This window comes from Struthio camelus, chromosome 3 (assembly GCF_040807025.1).
Source record: "Struthio camelus isolate bStrCam1 chromosome 3, bStrCam1.hap1, whole genome shotgun sequence".
Taxonomy (NCBI): Eukaryota; Metazoa; Chordata; class Aves; order Struthioniformes; family Struthionidae; genus Struthio; species Struthio camelus.
Genome location: NC_090944.1, coordinates 58,614,092 through 58,632,226, shown reverse-complemented (window position 1 = coordinate 58,632,226; position 18,135 = coordinate 58,614,092). Strand labels below are relative to the sequence as shown.

The 18,135-nt window shown below is 40.0% G+C and overlaps 1 protein-coding gene across 2 annotated transcripts in view; it reads right to left on the bottom strand.

Moving 5' to 3' along the window:
• Positions 1-18,135, bottom strand: part of CRYBG1 (crystallin beta-gamma domain containing 1) — a 95,301-nt gene that overhangs the window by 57,118 nt on the left and 20,048 nt on the right. Inside the window, exon 2 of one of the 2 annotated variants that reach the window (XM_068937937.1) lies at positions 7,148-7,277. In XM_068937937.1, coding sequence (XP_068794038.1) covers positions 7,148-7,183 — 36 coding nt within the window. In that variant the 5' untranslated portion in view covers positions 7,184-7,277. Of the gene's footprint in view, positions 1-7,147; positions 7,278-18,135 lie in introns of those variants that run through there. The other variant, XM_009676919.2, reaches the window with a different exon arrangement.

The window sequence follows — 18,135 nt, the reverse complement described above, 5'->3', positions numbered from 1 at the left end:
GTGCTTGATGTACACAATTCATGTCAGGTTTATCTTTCTTTTTCCTTTAAAGCAGACATGTTATCTCAGTTCTGTCAGCTGGAGAAGCATTGCTCGTGTTAACTTACAACGGCTTGCTATCCCACTGCCCCAGTGCAGCATCCCTGCAGGGCCACTGGTACTCCTGCACTCTTAAAAGCCAATTGCTTGAATAGGGCTTTGTGACTTTTATAGTTTTTAATGTCAAAGCTAAGAATTATTTATATTAAAACACAGCACCCTAAGTTATTAAAACTGAAAGAGTTAACAAATATGTAGTTCAATCTTCGACTCTTAATACTGTTCCTTAGGAAGAACTGGCTTCTGTGTGGATTCGTTATAGCAGGTGGTGATACGTAATGACTGCAGGTGTTTGGGCCAGTTTTGCTTTGGCTGAGAAACACCCGTTATCTCTGTCGTTCTGAGGCATCCCTTTCTGGCAAATGTGCTTATGGTATTCAGCACGGCTATGATTTCTCTGTAGGCTGTGCTCCTTGTTCTCTAAAGGAAAGCACATCAGCAGAAGGTATCTTTGAGTTAATTCCCCTGCAATCCTCATTTCCTTTGTGGGGCTTAGCGTTTTACCAGATTATTTCAGTTTACTGATTTATGACACTACTTACCAATGACTGCATTTAAAAGTAATTTAAAACACAGTGGCTTCTTAGAGCAGATGTGTTTGTGAGGGACATAACTGTGACCTAAATGCTCAGCTTTTAACCGTTCTGTGTTTTCTGGCTTACACAATGATTTCAGTACTATTTTCATTCTGTTTGCTCCTTATTGGTTGCTGTGGTTTTTAATTTTTCTTTTTAATATGAATTATATGTTTATCAGCAAAATCATTCTGAAAGAGTGGTTTAGGATTAATCATCTCAAACTATTGCAAAACATAGCATGAGTCAGAGTTAAGCATCCTATAAAAACTTTAAAAGTTTAAAGACCAGACAGAGCGAATTAAATATTTGCTTGGTGTAGTATAAATCCTTTGTCCGTGTAAGAAATGCTGGCGTAGCTAAGACAAAATGAGGCATTCTTTTTCCCGTCCCACATCTCTCCACCCTATTCAATTGGTTTGGTTTGAAATTTTGATTACTTTCATTTTTATTTTTTTATGAATTTCAAAGTAAACACTTTAGTGTTCTTTTCCTATTAACATCACTTTCTTGCTCAAATCACAGCGTGGTTGCAGCCTAAGAATAGGAACAAAATGCTTAGAGAGAATGAAAGGAAAAAAACCAACTCAGATAAACGATTATAACTTTCTCAGGTTTTCCTAGACATTTTTTACCACAATAAGGAATTACTGTGTTGGCCAGCCTGCAGAATAACGTCCTATTAAAATCCATATTAGAAGCCACATAGACGATGAATAGTGCAGAATTCTCATGTGATCCATGCTTCATCGCATTTGATCTTTTTCCATTCTCTCCATATGCCCTTCTCCTCAATTCACACCAATACATCAGGAGAGCAGTCCCAAACCTATGGGACTCATGGATAACATCCCCCATATTTTCTTAAAGTCATATATACATATAAAAATATAAACATATGTGTATGTATACACACATACACACACATATATATAATTCCTAACTATATCCTATCCTACAACACTCTCTCTCAATCTTCCTATATTTGTGGTCAAACTAAACCAAAGAAATACATTTCTCCAGGTTTCCCATTACGTAGTGCATTAGAGGCACATGAACATGCAAAAGACTGTCAGAGGCAGATCTGGCTATTTAATTTGAAGAGGTTAAAAGTTGAGCGATAATGTTTAAGGCACGAGAAGCTACTCTCTCCTCTGCAGGGGTGACACCACAGGAGCCGTGTGATTAGAAAGCAGGCCTGCTGGAGTGAACGCAAGCATGAATAATCAAAGAGGGAGTAAATAAATGCAGCTCTCTGACGAAGAATATCGTGGGGGAATTATCAGGAGATTTTGAACCTATCTGCCCGGTAACACAGGGGAAATCATAACGGAATAAAAGGAAAATGATTCAACTCAAAATGACTCAAGAAGGAGGCAGAAAGCGTTACCATTGTTTCAGGGGGACCAGCCACACCTGGGGCAGGAGGGCAACGGGGTGATGAAGAGGATGTGTGGAAGCCCCATACGGCAGTGCTGACTTGTCTGCAATGGAGGTGGGGACTAGTGAGGCCTACAGTACAAACTTGGTGACCCTTGCTGTTTTCTCCACGCTATAAATGACAATAATTTTAGCAGGTAAAGATGCAGGTAAAATGTCATGATATCCCCTTACCTTTTTCCTTTGAGTCTTTGCACAAAGCAGATTATTGCTTTCCTGAATTTCTTTTTTTTTTTTTTTTCAATTTACACTTGAGAAAAAAATATACCAGCATATATTCTTGGCCCCTGCATGACTCACTTTGTAGCACTGGGGCTAGAAGGTTTTCTTTAGCTTTTTGATTCCAAGCAGAAAGATGCCTTTTCTTCTCTCGGTTTCACGTTTTGGGAGGAGATGGGTTAATCACTGAAAGGACTTATCTGTTGAAAATTGTGGTGAACCTGAAGGCAAAGACTTATTTTCCTCAGGGTAGGTTCCTCTCACCTAACTGCAAATGATAATTTTGTTGTCTGTTACTCTGGAAAAGGGTTCACGTGCTGTTTCAGTTACTTGATACTGAAAGTTTACCAAATGCAAGTATAAAATACTTGGTCTCCATGGCTTAAAACATCACTCTGGAAGGTGCTTTTGAAACCTTGTGGGATCCCAAGCAGACTTTGGGTTTTGTTTTTTCTTGAGAAAATAAAGCACTGCAAGGAGAAACAGTATGAGGACCTGGGCTGGATGTCTTGCTACACATTACTCTGAGCAAGGCAGAAATAAAATTAAAGACACGGATGAGGAATCTTAAATGGAAAAAAATCCTAGACTTTGACCAGCTGTTGTCTTGAAAGATGAATTAAAGAGCAGGAGGCATTTGCGATCTGCATATCTGCTGTCTCAGGAATATGGCAAAGGCAGCGATAGAATAAACTCATCTAATCCAGTAATTTGACACAGAATCAAAATGGGCTTCCATAGCCACACCTGGTTTTAGAAGTACTCCACCCTGTTTCCGTAGTTAAATATTCATGTCATAGGACTGAATCTTTGTGTGAAAGGCAGCGGCTCTGTTTAGGTAGCAAGTAGGTGTGAGAACTCTTATCTAGATGGAGAATCCTGAGAAACCTTTAGACAGATACCTGGTTACAGGTCTGCAAAAATGACTAATCAACACCTGAATATAAAGAGAAGAGGAGGGATGAGCATTACAGCACACAAATGTGATTGCTAAAAAAATATTTAGACCCAAGTGTTTTGGCAGAATTCTAAAGTTTAGAGGTTTTGTGTTTATTATTCATACTGAACAGGAAGTATATAAATAATGAAGGATTAAGAAAACTCTTTTCCTGTCTAATTCACTCCATTCACTATCAGCTGAAGTCCAAGTAAATTTAAAACTGTTCTCTACAGCAATAAATGCTTTTTAGTTAAACTACCTACACTGAAACATGTCATTTTAATGCCCATTTGTCTGTCACTACACAATACATAAGGCCATATGAGTTAGCCATATTACAGGTAGGACTCCTTCTCAATTGGTATTGGCATCCATTTTGTCCCTACCGAAATTATATGACTGCAAAATACACATTTGTCTGTGATTTGGTCCTCAAATGGATTTTTTTTTTTTTTTTGAGGCAAACTGAATGAATCAAACATTCAGGAAGCTGCTTCCTCACTCACAGCAAGAACGCTGGCCGTTATCAGTTTTAAAGAAAGATGGCCATAGACATCTATTTCATGTAGTGTAGGCTATATGACAGCTCAAACAATCTTAAATGTGGATCTGTACAGACATTCTAGGTAGAAATAGGAATCTAATCAAGTTAATTTTGCCTTGATTTGCAGACAAATTCAAAAGACAACAAATACTCTTCCAATGTAGCTCCATTGAGCAAAACCAGGTGGTGCAAATGTTACCGAAGGCAGAATGCATTACTTGTTACTCAGGAAAAGCAGTAAGCCACATTTTAGGAATCTAAAAATAGAGTATTTTGCAGAACTGACATCTAGAAATGATTTTGTTTGGTTAATATGTAAAAGTACATTATCAAACTTCTATTTGCCAAAGTAACAAAAAGGTAAACTCTTAACCTTGATTTCTATAAAAAAAAGTTTTGCATATTAAATAGAAAAAGACCATACGAGTCCAGAAAATGAAAGCATCTGTTTTATTTTTCTGTGAGTTATTAATTTATGATAGATCTAGTTACCTGCATGAGCAAACGCTATTTATATATTTTACAAGAGCACTTTAAAAGCTCATCTTGTTCATTGTTACATAGCTGCCATTTTCAGCTGTTCAAGTCAGAAGCTTACAATAAATCAAAGTGATACATTCCAAACTGCCTTGCAAAGGGAAAAAAATGCAAATCTTTGCATACAATTCAAAATATATCTGAATCAGCATCGCAGGTATTTGATGAGAGCACAATACTGGTATAGAATGGTGTAGCTTATTTCTAAAACAATGGTGTAGGGAAAGGAGATGTTTTACACGTGTAATTTGGGCAATACAGCATATAATCATGGAGCAACACCATCAAACAAGGGAATTTAAACATTGTTCAATTTCCTACTGTTTTACCACCTCTATTTATGAAAGCTAAGCAAAAAAAAAAAAAAAAAGGAAATAAAGTTGTATTGTATATCACGAATAGTTGCTCTGAAGTACAGGAATAGGTGAGATGAAGATTTGTTAAACACCCCTGGAAGAAGATGAAAGGGGAAAACATAGGGTATATTATGATAGAAGTTTATTATACAGTAGTTAATTGGGTGAGGAGAAGACTGTTTTTTGATCAAGCAAGAGAGCATCCAAAAGGACAGAACCTGACGGTTTTAATTACTTGGAATTAATTTTATTTTTTTTCTGTTGGAAAAGAAATGCAAGACAGAGACAGTCCAGCAAGTTCTTGGAATATGCTGGGGACAGCTTTTTCTTCAGGAGGTGAAGAAAACTATTAAGGGAGTGGCTATTTTAGATCCTCTGCTGACTAGTAGGCATGAACTGGCTGAGAGTGGAAGGGAATTCAGGTGAAAGTGAACTCTATCACTGATTGCTATTACAAAAATAGGAAAAGGAAAGCAGCAAAATAAAAATGCTGGATTTTTTTTTTTAGAAAACCAAACCAAATGTTAACAGTCTCCAGGGACTGATAAGCAAGGTTTCTTAGGAAGACTGTTTAATTAATAAAATAATGCAGGAGAGCTTGTGTCTTTTAGTCATTGCTACAGTCAGCTCCTAATTATCTGGGGTAAAGGGAATAAACTAAATTAGACAAAAACAGAGGATAATACAAATTAAGCTGTATAAATTAGGCTGCAAGACTCTACTTAGTACATTCATCTTTGAAAGGCTTATGAACAGATTTCCGTAGAAAGGAGAGACAGGGAGCCTAGAGCAAACAACCTGTGATCTGTGTCATGCACAGTTTGCTACTGCTCTCCCACAAGAAATGCTGAGGGAAGTCTGGGCTTCATTAAATCCCAGTTCCCATAATCCAGCCATCAGCAGTAGGTAACTCTTCACAATAGCAAATCCTCCCGATGCAGAAAAAGCTGCTGAATTCACACGCCCGCACACATACACACCAGTAGTGATTCCTATGAAAAATAAAATTACTTTCCTTGATTTTTATGATTTATCTCACAATCAGACCTTTGAGTTATGCAGCAAAGTATGAAATGATGTCACCTGCTCTGATACTGCTTTAGATGCTTCAGTTGAAGGATTTTTAATGTTTTTAGTAAAAATTGATTGGTTCCAGGTTACAAGAATGACACAATGTTTTAAATTAGATGCAAGTATGAACAGCTTATTCCAAAAGAGGAACAAAACACCAAGTCGGAGCTCATTAAATAACTGGTGAATTCTGCCATTCTTAACATTCCCCAGAAAAGCATTTGGATGTTTGAGTTTTTGATAAGAAGGCCTTACAAGGAGGACCAGGTCCCTCAAAGACAGTGATACAAGTCCATCAAAGACAGAGTGACAGAGTAAACAGCAATTTGGTCTACTGCAAAGTTAAGTCCCCACCTGGCTTCTAAAGCACTAGAAATTTTATCCCATCACATTACTGCATCATTTTGGTGTTTCGTAACTGAAGAACTGAGCTTTGTTCGTAGGCATGTTTCTACAATACCAACCAAGCTGAGAAGCTGGATGAGATCACAAGGGAAGTGTGGGGTTTATATTCCTTCTGTTTTCAACTGAAAACTGAAGGCTTTAGATCCAAAGACTTCAGATAGAAATTAGTAGGTGTGATGTGCTGGCTAGACCAGACTAGACAATAGATACACTTGTTTTACAGCTCTCATCAAATGTATTCAGATGAATGTTAGTTCCACAACCAGGAAAAAAATCAGCTTTTCCAATTACTGGCCTACTTGTGTACTTCTGTTACTGTGGAAAAAAAAAAAAAAAAAGTAAAAGTATTTCTCCATGGAAAAAGAAAGATTAAAATAAATTAAGACAAGCATGGCATTGCACAACCTTGTCTGCAATCTGAAACGAAGTTCTCACATTAGAACAGAAGTAATTAGCATTTTCCCTAGCTTGCTTCCATGCAATAATGATGCTGCCAAGCACATGAGTAACACTATATGAGGTAAATGAACATTAGAAAATGAATGCATAGCCACTTCTTCTCTGGAATAAAACTTAACATAGAAAACAGTGTAAGTTAAGTGAGAAGCTGTAGAAGTGTAAATACTGTTTATTTTATTATTTTGGCTTATATATATTTTCTGAACAAAAGGAAAAAGCCATATGGTTTGTGAATACAAGTGGAAGATCTCCTCGAGCCATTTCCTTTGTTGGCAGTTCATGCCATATTTATTATGTACCTTCCTTATTTCCATATATGATAGTCATCTGAAAATTTTCCTGTACTTCAAACACAGATCTTTTAAAATAAGATTACAATTATACCTAGTGTTAAATTCTGTTTTCAGAACAGTCATCCTCTTTATGATATACAAATATATGTGCGTGTGTGTATATATATATATATATATAATGTATAAGCCCATATTTAATTTTTTCTTACCTTTTTGAGTGCTGCTGGTAATGAGGCAGTAGACATTGATATTGCTGGAAGAACAAAAGAGTCTGGACAGATAACTGATGGTATTTGGCTATCTTGAACAGTATAGCGTCTGCCTGATATATCATAGTACCTGAAAGGAGAGTAAACGTTGCTCAGTTAATACATCCTAGTGAAATAAACTCTGAGCTAATATCTGTCATGTTTCCTGAGAAAATAAATCAAGCCGTTTACTCCTGTCATAGTGGCTCCAGGCCTCCAGTACTTCTAAAGTTTATAGGTTTTTTTTTAGCTAAACTATTCACTGCTCTTATTTAGACATTAATTCTTTGCAGCTTCTTTAGCTATCTGAAATTCTAACTTGCCAGCTTTTTCCTGATTAAAAAAAAATCCAAAACTGAATACAATATTCAGCAGGGTAACCACATCAGAGCCAGAAGGCAGAAAAATTACTCTTATTATCTTATGACACTCCACCTGTACAGACACAGCAGATTACAACATACGGGGATTACAGTCCCACGTTACATCACACACTCTGTTCACCTTCCTCCTGGAAGCTGTCACAAGAAAGAATCAGTGGAATTAACACGACAGAAACTACTCTCTTGGGGAAGATACTGTCACAGTGACATTGTGTATAATCTTTAATTCAATACTTCAATTTTTAGCAAGTCACGATAAAGCTCAATGGACCTAATTTTGCTTAGTCAATTTCAAAGACTTCAAAGAACTTGGAAAATGTCATTTAGTACCTCCCAAAAGAGAAATAAAATGCTAAAAGTCAACATCAACCATCCTATTCCTTGGAACCCTTTATGAGATACAATAGTAAAAAAATAGATTTCATTTCACTGTCTGAAAAATCAAAGTAGCAGGAATACAGAATTCCCTAAAGGTAAGTTTCATGAGGAAGGCTGGTAAAAGACATGGCATTTTTTATATTTTGTCCTTCAGATATTTAACAATTTGTTTAAATCCCACTTTTTTAAAAATTCAAATATTTTAATCTTTTTACTTCAAAACTGAACTATATTTTTCGTAGGATCATAGGGTAATTCAGTTTGGAAGGAACCCCAGGAGGTCTCTAGTCCAACCCCCTGCCCAAAACAGGGTGAGCTATGGGATCAGACCAGGTTGCTGAGGGCTTTGTTCCATCAGGTCTTGAAAATCTCTAAGGACGGAGACTGCACAGCCTCTCTGGGCAATGGCGAAAAAGTTTCTCCTTATGTCCAGCCTGAGGTTTCAATTTTTGCCTGTTATCTCTCGTCCTCCCACCAGGCACCACTGAGGAGCCTGGCTCCATCTTCTTGGTGGCCCCCCCCATAGGTGCTGGGGTGCTGCTGTTAGGTCCCCCTGAAGCTAGCTGCCTCTTCCCCAGGCTGGCCAAACCCGGTTGCCTCAGCCTCTCCTCTCAGGGCAAGTGCTCCAGCCTCTGCCTGTTGTGGTGGCCCTACGCTGAACTTGCTCCAGTTTGAAAGACAGAGATTTTTAGGGATAAAATGCACTGCTCTCAGTGGCCAGCTATCTCCTCTCAGCCATAGATGACTTAAAGCTGTCCACTCTGATTTTCATTTTCTGCCTGTTGTCTATAAGGCCTCTGCCAGTGGAGATTGCTTTGGGGCGGTTCTACGTTGTGTGGGAAAGAACCCAAAAGTCGCATTAAGCAATTGCTCATCTCATGCTGAAGGATTCTGTCACATCCTGCTCTGTTTGACATATACACTGGAGGCCTCTGTAAGATTCTTCAAGAGAGCAACAATATTCTGAGGACAATCAACTCCATGACCACGCGATTTTATCAGTGCAGTGGAAGAAGTGACATAGGATCAGCAGCAGGCTGGGAAGGCTTGCTGGCCGAAGTCCCGGGAAGGAGGAGACAATCACGGCACACTGCGGGAAGCAGAGGAAAGAGTGGGCGAAGGCCGAGGTGCCTCTCAAAGTCTGACAGAAGCCACCGTTTGCAATGGCACTCTTCAGCTGGTGCCAAGCTTCTTCATCCCAAATGCCATGTACTGGCTCCCTCCTAGCAATGGGGGTGAGACCTCCCAGGACCCCCCTACCACTGGCCCAGGGGCTGGCCTCAAGGACTAGAGGATGAGCCCTCAATTTCTGAGTCACCGGCAGACCTCCGGGCGCTGCCAGATCGGCAGCATTGTAGCCAGGAAGCCCTTCCTCCAGAGTGTGGTGAAGCAACGCTGCTTCCCTCAGACACCTTTTTTTTTTTCCAGTGATGCAATTTCAAGACAAAACCTGGAGCTGACAAAAGAAGCGTGACAAGTTTCAAGCCAAAGATGATGCACTGGTGAACACCCAGCAGCGTGCTGCAGATTTCCAAGCGGGGAAGGAAGATGTCCTGTTTCTGACGTGATTCAAAATTACATGAGAGAGGGTCTCTCCTCCCAACAAGCCAGCGATCGTTGAGATCACCAGTCTCCCGAAAGCTTTCGTTTGCGAAAGGCACTTTTCCAGGAAAACGCGGCAGCACACGTCCTGCCTCGAGGCACGGGCACGCAAGCAGCTACCGCAGGGCAAGCCAGGCTGTGAACTGCCGGCAACTGCCCAAGTCCGTTCTCCCATTCCCGGCCGGCTGCAAAGCAGCTCGCCCCGCTTCACGGCGGAGAAATTCACCGTGGGACAAGGGCGCGCGGACGGACAGTTAGCGCGGAGCGGCTGACGCACTGCAAATCCACACCCTCGCTTTCCTCACCCGAACCTGTTTGTGTAAGCAGAGCCACTCTTTCACAGCCCCAAAGGCCCCGGGGAAGACGGTGTTTGCAACAAGTCGGGAACCTGACGAAACCCTCCCAGACATTTTGCAAGGCCCCTCTCCTGTCTGAGGCACTTGGAGAGGACGGTGTCTGCGGAGGTAAGAATTTTTAAATGAGGAAAAACGGCGCGTTGAATATTTATGCCTGACTGAGCAGCTAGTTTGTTGTTTGTTTTATGTTTGGCTACTCCCTAGCACAACTAATTGTGCCAAAAACACTCGGAAGATGTTTCCTGGTCTACAGCAGTGAGTGTCTGGCATGTTTTCATATAGCTAATGAAGATAATTACTAATCTTAGAGAGAAGCAAAGGAAGAGCAGGCAGAAGGCCTAAAAGTTACCAAGCCTTAGAGAGTGAAGCACTAAAAAGAGGGAAGAGAAGCTCTGCAGGTAGATCGACTGCTCTTTGCCAGTACAAAACCAGTAAAAAATACTGAGTGGAAAAGTAATCATAAACCTTTAGACAGAAATTAAAATGAGAAATGTTCTCTTTATACTGCAGCCCACCTACGACAGCCCCACCACTCTTTTCCACCTATGCATAAGTCCCCAGTAGTGTACAGAATGGTATTTTATTTTTTTAAAAAATATTAAGAAAATTACAAATCATGTTACAGGGAATTAATTTGAAGACAAAAATACATGAAAACACTAAAGTAGGATCAAAAAACAAACACTTCACAAAAAAAGGAAAAAGAAGGAAAGAGCATATTGCTATATATCTAAAATTAATAACGCTAGCTAAACTGGCAAGCTTACAATTTGACAGCCATCTCTTCCCTCATAATCCATCATTTCAGCCCTCATATCCATCTACACTCTGCTATTTTTTAGAGCAGTCTTCAAGCTCTGCCCAGTAGATCACTCTTGCATATTAATTCCTGTTTTCTGTCAACACTTTTACACGGGATGAGATCATGTCTTAAAAAAGAGAGAGCATGTGCGAACAAGAGCAACTTGATTGAAACAGAAAGATATTTAGTCTGTTCAGATCCTCTGCCCACCCTTCCCCCTCCTCCTAGTGCCAAGCTTCTTTAAATTTTTCTCTGGGACCAATAAGTATCAGTTTGATCAGCAAAGCATCTGTGCTGAAGACTTACTGCAAAGCCCAGAATGACTTTAGGAGCAATGAGGTGGCTTCTCCCCCAGGCACCCACCATCCAGGTGCTGTTGACTATGATGGGTGCATCTATACTGCCAAATAATTTAGCTCTTACTCCATTCCCCGGTCCTCGTGCCCTTGTCACCCCTGCTGCACATGCATCACTTTGCTCCTGGATCCTCTGGAGGAACCATCTGCCAAGACCCAGGTGCGACTTTGTAGATGGATGGACAGACGGCTCTGTGAATGGCTCCCTTGGGACAGCAAGAATGGGGCAACGCCAGCACGGTTCCTCCTGCCCAGCACCCACCCCAGCTGGCCGTCGCTCTCAGACGCCCCCTGTTCGCCCCACGCTGCACCCCACAGCATGCAGCATACCTTTGGCATCGTGCTAAAAAACCACCAGTCTTGCAGGCAGCAAAGCAGCCCTCACATTACTTCAGACACTTTGAACCGAAGCCACACAAATATAATTATGGTGTTAGAGCCACAGGGGCATCAGACCCAGGTCAAGTGCTGTGCAGAGCAAACACAGCCAGTTCACTCCAGAGGCAGGTAATCGTGGGAGGTGTGCATGCATATAGCAGGATCGCTCCCTGGGGCAGATCCTTTAGCAGCGTAGACTCTATTTTAAACAAGGTTTTTAATTGCACATTACTTGGGTTGCTGTAGTTGCAGTTTTAATATAGTTTGAGCATTTCAAACAGCCTGCTCTGGGCTGAAGTTTTCCATACGAAGTTGCTGCTTGTTATTATTCCTTCTGCCATCTTTTCCGCAAAACCAGTATGTGGACTTGGACAGTTTGCAGCAAGCTCCTGTTTTTACAGCAACTCTTTACAGTTTTTGAATCCCTGCTTATAGCTTTTTCTCTTCCTACAGCGTTGTTCATACTCCAGCCAACTCTGGCTCCTGTACGAAGTGGTTTGTTACCCTGAGATAACTTAACACCTCCTGTACCTGCCTCCTCATGCAGCCTCTGAAGTGGTTAAACGCTGGAGCATCCCCGTGGGCTGAAAGGATATGCACCTGGGACACAGCTGCTGTATGACTTTATGCCAGGCTGTGTGGGGAGGAAATTTTTAAAGGAAAACTGAGCAGCTCAAATTACCACTTCCCTCCAGAGCGTGGCCTGGCTAAGCCACAGGAAGGCGTACGCGCTCTCCTACCAGAGCCCTGCCATCTAATGGCCACATTTCAGATTCACAAACAAATCAACTTTATTTATTCTCTGCCTCCACCTTTCTTGATCCTAGAGATAGAAAAGGCTGTTTAAACCACCTTAGGTCACATCTCCTTGCCACGGCAGATTTATTCCTGCTCAGTTATTTAGGAATATTTTTTCATCCATCTTAATAACAGGGTTAATACCTGACCTAAAAGTACCCTTTGTTATGGTTATTCCATTCTATCTTACTATGTCAGCCTAAATAATTCCTTTCTTTGTTCGGTAAATTCCCACAATTTAAATATTTGCAGACTTTAGCTAAATCTCTCACTTAGTCGTTATTTAGCATAATCTTACCTTTCGTAAAGTTAATTGCCATGTTCTCCTCTATGACTGTTTCCTTCCGACAACATCTCTCTAGCAAAGCTGGGCTCAGAATTGGACGCAATTTTCCGGTTCTAACCATAACAAAAATCACAAAGAAGAGGTCTACTACCTCTTTGCTTTGCTCCAGGACACATCTACACATGCAGACTAAGACCGCACAGAGCTTTTTCTGAAGCACTCTAACATCACAGACTTGTCATACTTGTTGTCCACTGCTATACCTACATGTATTTGTTTTTTCAGCCTTACTGCTTTCCCAGTAGAATATATTAATTTCAGGATATTAAATATATTTGTTTGTATTTGGCAGCTTGTTGAAGCTCTGAGCAAATGCTCAGGAGATGAAATGGTTTCAAGCTTCTGATTTTATTGTGCTTCAAACAGCATGCAATTGGAAATACTAGTCCTTCATTAGTCCTTCAAAACATGTTTTCCTGAATTCACAATGTTGCTGTGTGACCATTTTTTTAGTACAGTGAATGCAAGCAGCCTCTGGTTTCTTATTCCAAGTGACTGTTTCCTGTTTTACAAAATCAAGAGAGCCCACTTGTCACAAAAATTATCGCACTTTTTCACTATTTGTAAAGTTACCTTCTTAACCACCTCCACTGACTGGAAATAAACCCAATACAGGCAACTTCAAACTGTGAATAGGTGCATTTGAATCTGGAAACTTAGTGAATAAAGCTTATAATTGCACCAGAAATGCAGCCATTATATAGCTAGTTAAAATCTTCACAAACAGTAGTATGGAGCTTAATCTTCTTCAGGCCTATGCCAGATGCTCACCATGGTTTCACTCTTTTGTTGCTTGATCCTCTAAATTGAGGAACTTAATCACTGTAATAGATTTAATGTTGTAGCTTGCTGGCATCACAAATGTCTTCCCACCAATGCCACTTTCTTCCCTTTTTATGTCTACTACATAGATTATCATTCTATATTAACATTGCAATCAGGATAAATTTTAGTTTACACCTACCACAGAAAATCATCTTTCTTTAGCTGCACTTCTAGCTCTTGTTTGCATGGAAAAAAAAACCCACAATGTCAAAACAACCTCAAAAAATAACACTTTGGTTTTGGTAAAAAAAAAAACACTTGAACATACTAATACCCTTTCTAAAACCTAGTGTCAAAGGAGGACTGTATTTTATCATATGATTGCTTGGAAACAGTTTGAATTAACTGCAGCTCTTTCTTCTTTAATTGAAAGACCATCTAACAAACTTTGTCAGTTACTGCATTTGAAAAGGCTACAGCTCCTTTTCGTTATGTGGTGATCATGACATCGGAAAAAAATAAAAAATAATTTCCAAGAAATTACTACAATATTAAGGGCAGGACACCCTCCTTGAACTCTCACTTTCCTTTTCCTTTTAATATTAAGAGTCAGAAGGACTTGCTATAGCCGCGTGGCCACTGGGTGGCACCTGCAGGCACCTGCCAGAATCGCTCCGACACCCGCGCGCCCCACGGGTGCTGGCCTCTCCGCTTCTTCCACAATCGCCTGTAGACATCGCCATCGGCTCCTGCCGCGCCGTGGACACAGCTACAGCTGGATATTTTGTTACTAAAAGCTGGCTTTGCAAAGCATCCCTGAAATTTCCCATTGTAATTCTTCTGCTGTAATTTGGGGGAAAAATGAAATCTGTATAAAATAGCCTCCCAGTGCAAACCTGATTCTTTGAACGGTCAGTAAGTACAAGTATTGAGAACTTTTGAGAGCATCTGACATTCAATTGACAGATTTAACAGAGAAGATGCACAGTGAACTTTTATATTGTGTATTAATTAAACAAATCAGTGAGATCGGACATTACAGTAGCATCCAAAGACCCCTGAGCAAGGTCAGATTCCAGTTTCGCTGGGCAATGAACAAAAGCACCCTACCACCATCCTCACCCCTGAAGATCGTTTGTAACCTTGCTCCTCTGAAGTATCTTACTTTATTCTTACTGACTGTAGAGCTAATCTTGATATTTATATTCTGGCCTAGCTTTAAAGCACTGTCTAAACAATAATCATCACATTCACTTGCCTAACAAAGGTAAATATTTTATATAGTAAGAAGCTCAAAGAACAAGATGAAGCAGTTTGACTAAGGACACAGAAAGCCAGCAACACTCATTTCTTTAAACACATGATGCCTTTCTTCCTTTGTTCATTATTGACTCACCAGGAGCTGGTGAACAGAAATATCAGGATACCACATAATTTTGCTCCTTTCTGTGACTACATCGAGAGATACAGAAAGGTATTTACAAATTCAGGGATATGAAAATGCTTCTGAATGTACAAACTCACAATTGCACCATCTTTTCCCCTACTCTTTTATGTGGGTATTAGCATTTGGTTCAAAGCGGTAGTTGGAAAAATTCAGCAAAGTTGTGCTCTTTGCTCTTTAAAGCTTGCTGTGTGCACCTAATAATCTACTTCACACTAGTAGAAAAAGTTTGAAAAAGTCCAACTTATTGGGCATGGCCAAATGAAGTCCTTAATTCTTAGAAGCCAGGTTCGCACTGCCACGTGAATGGGGGGCGAAGAGGCCAAGCGACTTAGGTGCATGCAGGATGCGCAAGGGTCAGCTGGTGCTGCATAAACCCTTCTCATCGATTTATCCGTTCATCACAATCTTCATAAACCATACCCTCCAATTACAGTAAAGGCCTAAACTCCTAAACTGAGTTTGCTTCTTGAGCCAAATTAACACGGTCGAGAACAAAGACAACCAGCCCATGTGGCACCAGCTGTTTTACATTCTCATCAGTTATGCTAACGCTCACTGAAACATGGGCTTCTGGCAAGAAAGCATTGAACCACCTCTCACTCAGAAAATAACAGCGGCTTATATTTAATGGGGATTTGCAATTGCAAATTGCATTAATGTAACACTTTCTTATTTCTTTGCTGAATATCTGCAGTCTAAACATTTAGGAAATCCAGAAAACAATTCCAAGCATACCACAGAAAAGCTTTTTTTTGGTTTAAGAAGTGGCACTATAAATACAGGCACTGGTTGTTAATGTAGACATGGAAATTTAGCTTTGAAAAGTGGACATTAATATTTTGCTGAGCTTTAAGTAGAAAGAAAATTCATTATCATGGTTAAGCAACTGTTCTTTGATGCTAGGAATGGAAAGTTGAATTAAAATAATGTATTCAGTTAGAAGTAATACACGATCATTAAGACAGATTTAGGTATGGTCACGTAACGTGAGATGTTTTGTTGTTTCCAGACTTAATAATGGACTGTATAATTTTAGGTTTCAAATAATGGTAATTTTGCTGCAAAAGATACCAACATGGGCTGTCTCATTTGTCTAAAAACATGCTCCTGCAGAGATTTTAGTAAAAATCCTAGCATTTTGCAACTTGGGTTTGCGAAACCACTAATTAGTCCCATTCAAACGGTCTGCATGTTTCTATACTGAACAACTGAGTAAAGTTTGAATTGTATCTTAAAGGAATAGGATGACAATACTCAATGACAATTTATAAATGTGTTCAACGGGCCAGATTTGTGACTTTCATGTCTTTGAGCACACAGTCTTAATGCTATAGGTGTATTTAGAGCTATGTCTATAAAAATAATAGTAAAATGCTTTAACACAGAAATATTTTAAAATATTTTAAAACATCTATTTTCATACTTCACATAGCTTTTCAAGTCATGAGTCCAGCAGAAAAAGTAGTTTGGGAAAATCCAGGAAATTATTAAGCCTTTAAACAGCAGAACAATGGCGAAGGCGACAAGGCTATTCGCAAGCAATAAATATCATTTGTGGTCACAGGTGAGACATAAGGAGTGGTTTTGTCCCAAAGTCTAGCACAGCAACAAAATGAGATGCCTGTCATTTCATAGTACATCCTGTAGCCCTACAGATTATCATCAGAGCTCTTCATTCTTGACTTCTTTTCAGAGCAACAAATACCGATATTTAAATTGTTCAAAGTTACACATTAAAATAAGTACATGGATGTGGATGGGCTTTCTTCATACCTCCACATCAGACAGGCTTTCTCCCAACTCAGATGGACATCACAGCATTGACTTACATTCAGAAGTGCTTCTTTGAAGCCATGCTGGCTTTTTAGCAAGGATGAACTTACAGAGTAAGTCAAAGCAGACGTCAGGATTCCCCCGGGTGCGAGCTCGCTGCAAGGCAGCCTACCCAGATCTCTGCATCTACCTCTACAGAGCCAGAAGGTCATAGACTTTCAGAGGCTCTTCTGCTTCATCTTTCAAGGAACGGGAGGTTGTCTTCTGACAGCATTTTTGCAACTTGTCAAACCCATTTACCGCTCCCCTCTTTCACCTCCTTTTCTTCTCCACAGTAATCAAAAGTGATCTTTCAGGCACTGAGGGAAGGTAAAGGAAAGGATATGAAAAACAGAAGAGAGGGGAAAATGAGAAATGAGAATGAGAGGATGCTGGGAAAGGAGATGCAGACAAATTAGAAATATTTATTTAACCAGCACACTGAGAGCCCATTTTATGTTGTGTAACATTTTGTCATTTAAAATAATGAACATTTTGCTACAATTTTGTTACGCTTACTTCCACGCTGCTTATTAACATCTCTCTGCTGCATTACTACACTACAAGGCCTTCAACTATTGGTTATGAACAGCTCATCTTCTGGCTCCAGTGCTTCTTCATCCTAGGATGCTCAAATATCTCCTGAGCAGGAAACACCTTCAGGTTAATATTAAATGTCTGGGATGAAGCCTGCCAAGCGGTTCGGAACACAAGAAAGCAAGCAGAGATTCCTTGTCATGCTCTTATAATTATCTCAGGGGGAAAAAAAATCCAAAGAAAAAACTAAGACAGCAAGTTTTTAACTTTGAGGAAGTTGATTAAGACAACCTTTTTATTTCTCTCTCTTATACTGACCTGTAACCATGCTTATGAAAGAAATATCTGCATCTCGTCTCTTAGATTTAACACATAGCCAGAGCAGACGTAGCTATCTTAACGTACTTCCCGTTTTGAGTGAAAACATGTTTGATTTGTCCACCAAAACGTTAACTTTCCACCACAGCTACTCTTCTGATTGGGTCAAATCCATCACCACTAAAAGCTCCCTCTCTACACGACAAGCAAATGTAGATATAGCCCTGCTTAACTTTGATTAGAGTTGTCTTGTACAAAATTACAAGATTACTACAGTTGTGTCTGAAGTTGTATTGAGAAGAAAGACTTAAGGGAGTGAACTTGTTCTTACTAGCCTGCAGCTATACCATTACACAGCTCTAACCTATCTTCCTGCCCTGGTCTGTACCTAGCAGGAGTAACCTCTGGGGCGTTTCCTGGAGGAAGTCATTTACGTGTCTCTGTAAGTGACCTGCCTCAGCTCTCTGTCATCAAGAAATCAATTATTTTGGCATGGGCCGAGGTGACAGTCAATGACTCCAACACTCCATGTACTTTCAGTACGCACCCTCCTGAAAGCTTGTAGTCATAAAAAGATCAAGTGGCCATTTAGAAGCAAATAAAGGCACAGCATGACAAGGTTTTGGGTGTTCCTTTGGAAACAAAGGATTTTCTACCATCCTACTAGCTCA